Genomic DNA, 12356 nt, shown 5'->3' on the forward strand with positions numbered 1-12356 from the left:
GTATGCGGGAAATTCTTTTTCGTTATACATTAGTAGTGTTCTCCATACATTGTTGATGATCCTCTTCACGTAACAAACATCAATTTCGAAGTCCGCCTGCTTCGCCTTCGCCTTAATCCGCTCCTGGGTACCAGAAACAACTAACAACTCACAACTAAAATTGAACTAGTTTCAACAATTCAATTTAGGTGGCCTCTAATGTTTCTGCTGATTTACAGAGAGAAAGTACAATCTACCTTTATTTAACCCTTAAATGCGCACGACGTTAAAAAATCATCTAAAAACATAAAATCTTTGTTTAACAGGTTTACTGCTCCAAAACTAACCAATATGCTTAAGATTTACTTTTTAATGTGCAAATATTACCAAGTTGTTTTTAAACAACACTGTGATTTTATCGTAGAATAAAGTCTAAACAATTACTTTTGTTAACAGTAACTTAAAAATTGACCTTTGTTAAGTTTTCTTCGTTAGTGTCTAGAAAGCAGTTCTAATGAATTATATTTCTAAAAAATACCAAAATACATATATTTAAAACGTTTTTAGTAGTGTTGTTTTAAAACAACATTGCGCATTTAAGGGTTAATTTTTGCATCTAAAAAACACAGTTTGTAAGACGGTTATCAACGAATACATCACAAAACTTTCAACTCAATTGTAGAACGTGATTTGTCAGGGCATAAAGTTTGACATTTTCCACTATTTATGCATAACGAATCAGAAAAAAAATTGACTGAAAAATTAGCCTACTGATAACGATGGATATAAAAAAAAAATAGAGTATATATCGGCCCATCTGTTGGGCCAATTATATAAGCGAAGCAAGGATCTGAATAAGCTTCGGAAAAATATAAATTACAGTCGCGCGCAACACAACATATGGTATAATGCTAGCCGCGTTGGCAGAAGTAAGAACACTACTTGTGCCTGTCGGCGCTTTGCGACGTATACCGTGCTGGATCGAAACCCGTACAGTATCGAAATCCGTACACCTTGATGTTTTTCGTCAGTTTTAAGCATTTTAAAAATGAAAATTCATATTATAGTTACATGTTTGTGCATGTAACTATCATATGAATTTTCATTTTTATGATGCTTAAAACTGACGAAAAGCATCAAGGTGTACGGATTTCGATACTGTACGGGTTTCGATCCAGCACGGTAACTACGACGGACTTCAGCATTTCACATGAAGAAATATTCAAACTATATCTCCATCTTATTTGTCCTCAAGCAATATTCGCTAAACATCAACAACAACAACAACAAACTTCTCCACCAAAAAATAACGTGCATCTGTAAGCAGTGCCCCAATCCCATCGAATACAGCGAAAAAAGCATTCATCGACCGTTTTTTGACCGTTCAGACAGCCAGTCAAGAACCAGTCAAGAACGAGAGAAACGAAAATAAAACACGCCACATGCTGCCGATCATACTCTAGTTTGCTCCGTTCAACATACATTGTAAATGATCGAGCGAAAGAGTTTTAAAATCGGCTTCTCCGAAACTGCGGTCGCTATCGTTAGAAAAAAAAATCGTCACACGAGAAAAAGAGAAAAACTTTTTTTCGTTCGACCGATCGTTTCTGCCGTTCAAATCAAACGAAAAAAGCATGTGCATTCAGAGTTGCCAATAAAATTTTCGATTTAACTGGAAGAAGGCTGAAAAAAAAACTGGATAAAACTGGATTTCCAATAAATTTAAAAAAAGCAAAAAAAAATGATTGTGATTGTGCTTTTCTGTTATGGGGACTGAATCCAGTGACAGTTTTTTATGAAGCAACTAAAGAGATAACTCTTCGCAAAAAATGACTCATTTTAATCAGAACTGTTTTGTTTCGGGCTTACATTTTGTTAAAATTATGGACTGAAAAATTTCCTCTAACAGCAGCGCAATTTAAAATTACGCAATCAATCTATCTCAAAATTAAGAAAATAGAGCAAAATTTTCTTCCATTACATCAGTGAAATTTAAATTTCAATTATTTCTGATTCCGCTATCTTTTGGTATCTAATTCCTTCAATAATTTTTTAACTGCTACACAACAGAAAATAAACAGAAATTTTTTTCATGGTCTGGTAAAATCTATTTGTTTGGTTTTATCTCAACCATGTCATGCAGCCTTTAATTTGACCGTGTTTCGTGCGAGAAGATAGCATACTGAGAATGCTGTTAATAATTGCCAAAGTAGTTTATCAATCTACAATATTTACGTTTTAAAAATATTTTCGAAAATCAATCGGAGCTTCAGTGAATAAAAAACTGGATGAAACTGGCAAATATCTGAAAATCTGGAAGATTTTGGGAATAAACTGTTTGACTGGATCACTTGAAAAAAACTGGAGGAATCCAGTTTAAACTGATACATTGACAACCCTGTGTGCATTCATCGCAGTCACAATCAAATTTCGATTCCTTCTCAAGCACTGGTCCAGATATAGAGGACCTCCCCCTACTTATTCAATTTCTGTCATTTTGTGACATGAAATGAAAATAAAATTTGTAACGGCCTAAGTGAGGTTTTGAAAAACCATAAGAATTTGACATCGAGTCTTGAGCTTACGGATTTCACACAGACTTAAGCCCTAAACACAATGGATACGTTGCGGCTGCGTTTGCGGAAATATGACCGTTAGCCCATACATTTTCTGTCAAATTAACGTCAACGCAAATCAAACGTATCCATTGTGTTTGGGCTGTTAGTTTAAAGGTCAAGGAGTTACCTGAACATAATCATAACAGTAAATGTCGTAATATTTATCAGTTTTCATGTCGTTTAATTCAGTTACGAATTGACGATTATGCATGCCCGTGCGATTCATCAAGTAACATATTTCGATAATTTCTGAAAATTATTTTCTGTCTCTTACTATATATAAAATATCAAATGAATCACGATATGATTTAATATTAGAATCTGAGGATAAAATGGTTTGTCTGGTTCAACGTTTTGAATAGGAGCAATATTGCGCCCAGTACAACAGCTACAAATTGAAAGTTAGCGACAAGATCATTCATATACCTTATGAAAGCTTACTTACCAGAAAAACGTACAGTGAAAATCAAAAAAACAGGATGGAAATCATATTTTTATCATGTTTTCGAAAATTTAGAAAAAATCAATGAAATTATCATTTAATGAAAAATGCACCTAAGTTATTGAAACTGCTCGCATACGGAAGCATTTAATTGGTATCTAATCGTATCAAAAGGATTCTGATTGTTTTCAGAGGAAAATGTTTGTAAAAATTAAAGCTATTTATATAATATCATATTTTTGAAAAATTTATACAAAATCAATAAATTTTTCATGAAAATCAGTTTTTTTCAAGAGCATTTAATGAGCATTGAATTATTATGACCATTCTACAACAGTTTATTGCTTGAAAATGCTGTTTCTGGCGAATGTTCTACTAACTTTTTTCTTAAGCTAGCAGAACAATATTTTTGAAAAAAATATATTTGATGAAAAATGCACCTAAGTTATTGAAACTGCTCGTATATAGGAGCATTTAATTGGTATCTAATCGTATCAAAAGGATTCTGATTGTTTTCAGAGAAAAATGTTTGTAAAAATTAAAGCTATTCATATATTATCATAGTTTTGAAAAAATCATACAAAATCAATAAAATTATCATGGAAATCAGGTTTTTTCAAGAGCATTTAATGAGCATTGAATTATTATGACCATTCTTCAACAGTTAATTGCTTGAAAATGCTGTTTCTGGCCAATGTTCTGCTAACTCTTTTCTTAAGCTAGCAGAACAATATTTTTGAAAAAAATATATTTGATGAAAAATGCACCTAAGTTATTGAAACTGCTCGCATATGGAAGCATTTAATTGGTATCTGATCCTATCAAAAGGATTCTGATTGTTTTCAGAGGAAAATGTTTGGAAAAATTGAAGCTATTTATGTATTATCATATTATTATAATATTATTGAAAAATTTATACAAAATCAATAAAATTATCATGAAAATCAGGTTTTTTCAAGAGCATTAAATGAGCATTAAATGTTTTTGACCGTTATAGAACTGTTTTGTGGCTAAAAATGCTATTTCCGTATATTGTCTGCTAGCTATTTTCTTAAGCTAGCAAACAAATGCATTTTTCAAAGAAATGATGGAGCATTAAATTCAGCGATACGGCATTAAATGAGCATCGAATGAGCACTAAATTTTCATGCTATTAACTCTTTGTTCTGCTGACTTTGTACTTCCAGCTTAAGGGACATGATTGTGGGATACAGTTTATATACACGATGTAATGTTGAACGTGATGTACGAATCCTCCCTAAATAACGCATTGCAATGAATAAATCAACACACAATGAATAAATCAACATACGGAGTATCTGTTTCCTCAGTGCACACAATATATATGATCATGTCACAGTAGCAAAGGCCCTCTTTCGTTGCGTAACCACCGTATCGGCAAGTTGTGTGTATTGGGCGACAGGCTATGGCACTGAAGTATTTCACAATGGCGATCCTGCCGGGAGCCGCATTTTTATTGATGCGGCATATTTTTAGATCACTGGAATAAAGCTGCTGTTGCTTAGACTGTCGCCCATCGTACACAATATATGTGCCAGTCGAGTAGTGAACATGTTTTTTTTTCTTTAGTGGAAATTTTCGAACATCAGGAAAAATCAGTGCTAAAAAAGGGAAGAAAGTGCAATCTTGTGCTACCGTGTTGAGCGGAATTAATTGGAAATTGGCTTGAGGGGAAGAAAGTGAAATCCTGTGCTACCGTGTTGAGTGGAATTAATTGGAAATCAGCCAGGTGAGTGCATCGACACATTTAGTCACATCATGTCGCCACGTGATCACCCCTTTTGTGCCACAAAACGCACACACCACACCTGCAGAATATGTGACGCTTTTTCTTTCTCCTCACAAATAGCGGATTGAATCAATACCATCAAACGAATGACTCAGAGCGGGATAAATTGGATGTCTCAAGGCTACTGATTTGTTTAGCTGGTGTACGCCTGGAATAAATGTCACGGAACCATCCAGCTACTTTCTCACATTGTGAAGAACGACGAGCACTCATGGTTACTGTGTTTGTTTTATAGTAGAATCGACAGTAATGAAAGATGTCACGGAGCCATTGAAGTAAGTTCTCACGTTGTGAAGGGCGATGAGTACATACGTATTTGTTCTAATAATACTAATACATGAATTGTACGCCTGGAATAAATGTCACGGAACCATCCAACGAAAATGTCAGAAAGCTGGACGTGTTCTCACTTTGTAAAATACAAAACCAAAATATCGAAGGGACGTTATGTGAGAGCTCCCGCAGATGAAGATGCTGATTCTGAGGATCCCAAGTTCGATAACAATGAAGAGGATAGAAATCAATGTGATACGTTTGAGACCCAGAATACGTCGGATCCAGTTACTGCTCAGAAGGCAACGACTGACAGAGATGGTGATATCGACGGTCGGCTAAAGCGTCTAGAACAATCATTTATTGATCTTACTGAAGCTATTCTGCAACAGCACCGCAAAACCCAAGAGAGTGTTAAAGAAAATGATAAGCTTGGCACCGCAACTACGGCAAATGTTTATCGAGAACCAATGGTAAATATTAGGTGGGATCATATTGAGCCATTCCCCAGCAATGTTGCAGCCAGAGAAATGTGGGAAACATGGTACGAATATTCAGAAACATTTGAGATTGCTGCAACCTTCAGCAACGCCAACGACGCAGGTCGACGTACTCAATTACTCTACCTAGCAATGGGAGAGTCCCTGCAGGAAATCGTGCGTGCAGCTGGCCTGAAACCCGATTTAGAAGATCCTCTGTGCTACACAAAATTTGTCCAGAATATAGATGAGCATTTAATATCAATGACTGATAGTTCTTCAGAACAGGAAGATTTTCTGAGTATAAAGCAGAAAGAAGGAGAGTCGGTAGTATGCTTTCATGCTAGAATAATGGAAAAGCTGCGTTTGTGTGGCTAACACATTGATGACCAAATTAGATTTGCTCGTACCCAACTACTGAAGGGTATGCGCAACAAAAAGTTGGCGATGACGGCACGGACTTATGGCCAGGACATAGAGATGATCATCCAAGCGGCTACACGAGCTGAAGCCTACGATGCGGGAGAAGGACCATCTGTGAAGCCAGAGATCTTTGCAATCAATCGAACTTATAAGTGTGTAATAGGAGTGCGTGTTCTCGGTGTGGTCGGGCAAACCATCAGAATCCCAGGGCGTGTCCTGCTCGAACTCGGAGTTGCAGCTATTGCGGAATGAAAGGCCACTTCGCAGCAGCCTGCCTTAACAGAGAAACAAACAACGTTAACATACAAATTCACGATTGGCACAGCCCCGGTCGTGATCAAGATAGTAGCCGCATAAAAAAAAAAAGCAAGCGCAGGTTGACGATGAGATTATACCGGTGAAGCAACATCCCATCAGGGAAAAAAGGACTCCAGTATATTTGAAGGATTATGTCGAGAGAAGAGAAGAGGGGAGATGTGGGATACAGTTTATATACACGTTGTAATGTTGAACGTGATGTACGAATCCTCCCTCTAGCTCTTATCTTCGTATTAATTTAGTTCAGTTGATACTCTGTACATAGATAACATACGATATAAACATAGCCATAAACTCTAATTGTGTTTGTTTGTTTGTCTGCTCTCCGGAGGAGAGGGGAGATGTGGGATACAGTTTATATACACGTTGTAATGTTGAATGTGATGTACGAACCTCCCGAAATAACGCATTGCTATTCAATGAATCTGTCAACATACGGAGTATCTTGTTCCTCAGTGCACACAATATATATGATCATGTCACAGAAGCATAGGCCCTCTTTTATTGCGTAACCAACGTATCGGTAAGTTGTGTGTGCTGGGCGACAGGCAATGGCACTGAAGTATTTCACAATAATATTACAAAGGTTGCCTTTATAACCCAAAACATAGATATTATATTATACTAGTTGAACGTTCTCGGCGATGCTCGGGATCAAAAATTTCAAAATTAGGAATCATTTCTGATAATTCATTGCATTATTAGCACAACTCACTTCAAAAATATTTCACATCTTATACGTCCATCATCATTTTAAGTACTTTCATATTCTGAGAACGCACAGAACGGAAATAACCATATTGGATTGCATTTTGTGATTTGGGAACTGGAAAGTCGCCATTTCGGATTTCAAAATGATGTATGGAGTTCGGGAGTTTCGGAAGTATTTAAATGGTTGGCCAAATACCACTTTAGATTATTTTCCTGAAACCAGAAGTCGTTATTTTGGAAAATGTTATGTGGGGTCATCCCAGTTCCGAATATACCACACTCGGGTGATAACCGGATATTCGTCAATTGTTCACAGCTAAACCTCTTTTTATGTAACTTTTAGAAGAAAGTAAACAAAGTAAGAAGAATTTAGCGTGACCTCCTCTGTAATCATATCTAAAGCTTAGTTCTCCTCTGTAATCATATCTAAAGAGATAACATGTGAATTTTTATAGCAGAAATGTTTGTTGGTGTCCAAGGAACACGTCTGAGAAGAAGTTAACGTTTCAATCCACACAACTACGTAGAAATTAAAAAAAAAAAGATTAAAAAAAAGAAATGTGGCCTTTCCTCCAGCCAAATGTCCCAAAATATAGTTTTGGTAAAAGTAAAAAAGTATTTCGAATCCCGTAATGTGTTACTATTAACAAAACTACGAAAACACCAGAAATGTAATTTTTTTCTGCTCGACTCGCACCAAATTAAAACATAAATTCTTCTGCTAGAAAATATTTGCAGATGTTGAAAGGAACAACGAACATTTTATTGGAAAAAAAATTAATTTACAGGCAAATTGAGCTCATGCTCAAAAAGTCAAAATTTTGCATGTATTATATGTATATTATGTATATATATATATATATATATATATATATATATATATATATATATATATATATATATATATATATATATATATATATATATATATATATATATATATATATATATATATATATATATATATATATATATATATATATATATATATATATATATATATATATATATATATATATATATATATATATATATATATATATATATATATATATATATATATATATATATATATATATATATATATATGTATTTATATATATATATATATATATATATATATATATATATATATATATATATATATATATATATATATATATATATATATATATATATAATATATATATATATATATATATATATATATATATATATATATATATATATATATATATATATTTTTTTTTTTTTGTTTCAGGTGGAGGGGAAATTTGCATCCAAACCCCTGAGGTGACCAACCACCTCAGGGAGTGTGGGGTTGGTTTGAAACAGTGACCGGACCCACTAAAACCCCTCCAGTCTCCAGCCCATAATACTCCCCGGGACCACCGCTAGGTATTGCTTCGGGGAGCGGCTTTTGTGCTCTGTGCACCCTCTTGGTTCTATAGATCTCTTTGCTAACTTAGCTAACTAACCTGGAGACTGGCCGTTAGCTAACACTGGCGTGTCGGTGGTCAACCTGTCGCCTGTTTTGCAATTCTAAAACTATTTGAGAGGCGACTGTACAAACCGCCCTCCAAATGTTTGGGTCTTTACACATCCTCCGAACTAGGTTGTCCGGAGTGGTGTCTGGCCCGCTCACTACCATCATGTCGCTCCGCGCATGCACAAAACGAGGGCACACGAAGAAGACATGCTCAGCAGTTTCTTCCGCATCCGCACACTCGGGACACATGGGGGACCCCGCATGCCCGAATCTGTGTAGATACTGCCTGAAGCAACCATGACCTGACAGAATCTGTGTCAAGTGGAAGTTAACTTCTCCATGGCGCCTCCCGACCCATCCGGATACGTCCGGAATAAGTCGATGCGTCCATCTACCCTTTGCGGAATTGGACCATTCCTGCTGCCATCTGATCATCGAGAATGACCTTCTGGTGCCTCGTATACCCCTTGTGTCACGTTGATCGAAGCATTCTACGTCCTCCTTAATGGCTATGCTGATAGGCATCATGCCGGACAGGACGCAGATTGCGTCGTATGACACTGTACGGTACGCGCTCACAACCCTCAGGCACATGAGCCTGTAGGTACTTTCCAGTTTTCGACGATGACTGTTGGTACCTAACGCTTTGGACCACGCTGGCCCACCATACCTAAGTATGGACGAAACCACGCTGGCAAGAAGTTTACGCTTGCTGCCATATACCGCTGAGCTATTGGACATCATTCGAGATAGTCCTGCAGCGGCCGTTGAAGCCCTCTTACAGGCATAGTTGACGTGACTCTTAAATGTGAGCTTATCGTAAACCATAACCCCCAAGAGCTTCAAGGAACGCCTTGAGGTAATGGTGCAGTCACCGACTCTGACCACCGCCTGTTGCTCTAATTTGCGGTTGTTCACAACCGTAACCTCCGTTTTATGGTGCGCTAACTCCAGTTTCCTAGAGTGCATCCAGTCTTCGACCTTGCGTATGCAGTGCGCGGCCGTCAACTCGACCTCTTCGATCGACTCGCCGTAGACCTCTAGCGTGATGTCGTCTGCGAAACCGACGATCACAACCCCTACAGGGAACTTTAGTTTCAACACCCCGTCATACATGACATTCCACAACACCGGGCCCAGGATGGAACCTTGCGCTACCCCTGCGGTGATTGGGACGCACTTCTGACCCTCCTCCGTGTTGTAAACTAGTACCCGATTCTGGAAATAATTTTCCAAAATCTTGTACAGCGACACCGGTACGTGGATGCTCCTAAGCGCGAGCGCTATGGAGTCCCAACTGGCGCTATTGAATGCATTCTTCACGTCAAGCGTGACGATTGCGCAATAGCGAATGCCCCAACTCTTACGCTGGAGTGCTACCTCTGCCGTCTTGGTGACAGAGAGAATAGCATCCAGCGTGGATCTACCTTTCCGGAAGCCGAACTGGTTACTTGCCAGACCGTTTACACCCTCTGTGTACTTCACCAGTCTGTTGAGGATAATCCTCTCAAGCACCTTGCCCGTAGTGTCCAGCAGACAGATAGGTCTGTATGCCGATGGGTCCCCTGGCGGTTTCCCAGCCTTCGGCAACAGCACCAATCTCTGTCGCTTCCACCTGTCCGGAAAGAGGCAGTCATCCAGGCACTTCTGCATGACTGCTCGAAATAGATCAGGGGCCACTTTCATGGCCGTCCTGATGGCCAAGTTCGGGATTCCATCCGGTCCCGGTGCCTTGCTCACCTTTAGGGAGTTGGCGATCACGATGAGTTCCTCATTCGTAACCCTTACCTCCTCCACAACCTCTGCACGGCTGCCGTCTCTCACGGATTGGATGCCCGGCAGGTTGGCCGACCATCCCTGGTCTGTGTCTGAGATACTGGAACGTCGGACGTAAGACTCAGCAACCGGAGGCCAAGGATTTGGCTCGTGTCGTGGAAAGAGTCCCTCGATGATGTGCTCCAGCATCGCTGGTGATCGCTCTGCAGGCGCCAACACGCCTTTGGTCTTCGCCATTACGACTCTGTAGGCGTTGCCCCACGGATTCGTATTGGCACTCGCGCATAGCCTATCGAAGCAGGCCCTTTTGCTCGCCTTTATCGCACTTTTAAGCGCCGATCTTGCAGATCCGAATACTACACGGCGCTCTACCCTCTGTGCATCGGTACGTGCACGTTGCAACATCCGTCTTGCACGGAGGCACGCGCTACGGAGGTCCGCTATCGCGTCGGTCCACCAGTATACCGGTGACTTACCATTCCTAGGTTGGCGGGTCCTAGGCATGGTGGCGTCGCACGCCCGCGATAATGTGGCAACTAATTGGTCAGCACTCGGGCGGAGCCAACTGCCCCCCTCGCGCTCTCTTCTCATTGCTTCTGCAAATACCTCGGCATCGAAATGCGATGTCTTCCACCCGCGGACGGTCGGAGTATTGGCTCTACCCGTCGCCTGCCGCCTCACGTTCTGGACTACGCTATAGCAGACCGACTGGTGGTCACTATAGGTGTAGCCATCGTCTACCCTCCAGTTCACGATCAGTCCTGGGCTGGAGAACGTCACGTCAATGATCGACTCCGCACCATTTCTGCTGAATGTACACTTGGTTCCAACGTTGGCCAGATCTAGGTTGAGCTGCCGGTACCCGAATAACTGTCCCATAATGAAAAACAACATGTTGAGAGAACGGCGATTTAATATTACCCGTGAATTTTCTGATTTCCAGCTATTTTAAGCAATTTCACCCAAAACCAATGACCAGAACAGTTTCACGGCACCATAAGTTTAACGTTGAGAACAAAAAACCATGGATGGAATTGGTTTTACGTTACATAATTCGAGAAAAAAAAACAATATGGGACAAAATATGCGGGTACATTTCAAAAGTACTCGCATATTTTGTCCCATCACATATAAATTCAACCAGCAACCAGCAGTATCACTAACAACGTAGACAGAAAAACAGCATTAGTATAGTTAATTGAATGATATACTTCTATATGCCTAAAGTTATCCGATATGCACTAATCTGGAGCAAAATTATCTGTTCGCGTTTGTACCACTATGCAGTGGGACTGTAATGCGGGTACTTTCAATATGGGACCAACACAACTTGGTATTTTTTCCATGTTTTCCATACAAAAGTATCAATATCAGATTTTTTCGGAAAATATGATAACAGTTAAGTCGATTCCCGATGATAACTTAAAAGTGACAAAAATCATTATGGGACAGTTATGCGGGTACCGGCAGTGTATATATATATATATATATATATATATATATATATATATATATATATATATATATATATATATATATATATATATATATATATATATATATATATATATATATATATATATATATATATATATATATATATATATATATATATATATATATATATATATATATAAATATATATATATATATATATATATATATATATATATATATATATATATATATATATATATAATATATATATATATATATATATATATATATATATATATATATATATATATATATATATATATATACACTGCCGGTACCCGCATAACTGTCCCATAATGATTTTTGTCACTTTTAAGTTATCATCGGGAATCGACTTAACTGTTATCATATTTTCCGAAAAAATCTGATATTGATACTTTTGTATGGAAAACATGGAAAAAATACCAAGTTGTGTTGGTCCCATATTGAAAGTACCCGCATTACAGTCCCACTGCATAGTGGTACAAACGCGAACAGATAATTTTGCTCCAGATTAGTGCATATCGGATAACTTTAGGCATATAGAAGTATATCATTCAAT

At 38.1% G+C, this 12356-nt stretch overlaps 2 protein-coding genes across 2 annotated transcripts in view; both read left to right on the forward strand.

The window, feature by feature from the left end:
* The window catches only part of LOC129728229 (ras-related protein Rab-35), a 73016-nt gene that overhangs the window by 40041 nt on the left and 20619 nt on the right, over positions 1 to 12356 (forward strand). The window lies entirely within an intron of this gene.
* On the forward strand, positions 4032 to 7802 carry LOC129728228 (uncharacterized). Its single transcript, XM_055686646.1, has 2 exons — positions 4032 to 4789; positions 4910 to 7802. Exon 2 carries the CDS (start codon positions 5209 to 5211, stop codon positions 5977 to 5979), a length of 771 nt encoding a protein of 256 aa, XP_055542621.1. The 5' UTR covers positions 4032 to 4789; positions 4910 to 5208; the 3' UTR covers positions 5980 to 7802.

Source organism: Wyeomyia smithii, chromosome 3, assembly GCF_029784165.1.
Source record: "Wyeomyia smithii strain HCP4-BCI-WySm-NY-G18 chromosome 3, ASM2978416v1, whole genome shotgun sequence".
Lineage (NCBI taxonomy): Eukaryota > Metazoa > Arthropoda > Insecta > Diptera > Culicidae > Wyeomyia > Wyeomyia smithii.

Bases quoted from the DNA above. Each gene is read 5' to 3' on its own strand.
- LOC129728228 (XM_055686646.1), top strand. From the start codon at position 5,209: ATGTCACGGAACCATCCAACGAAAATGTCAGAAAGCTGGACGTGTTCT.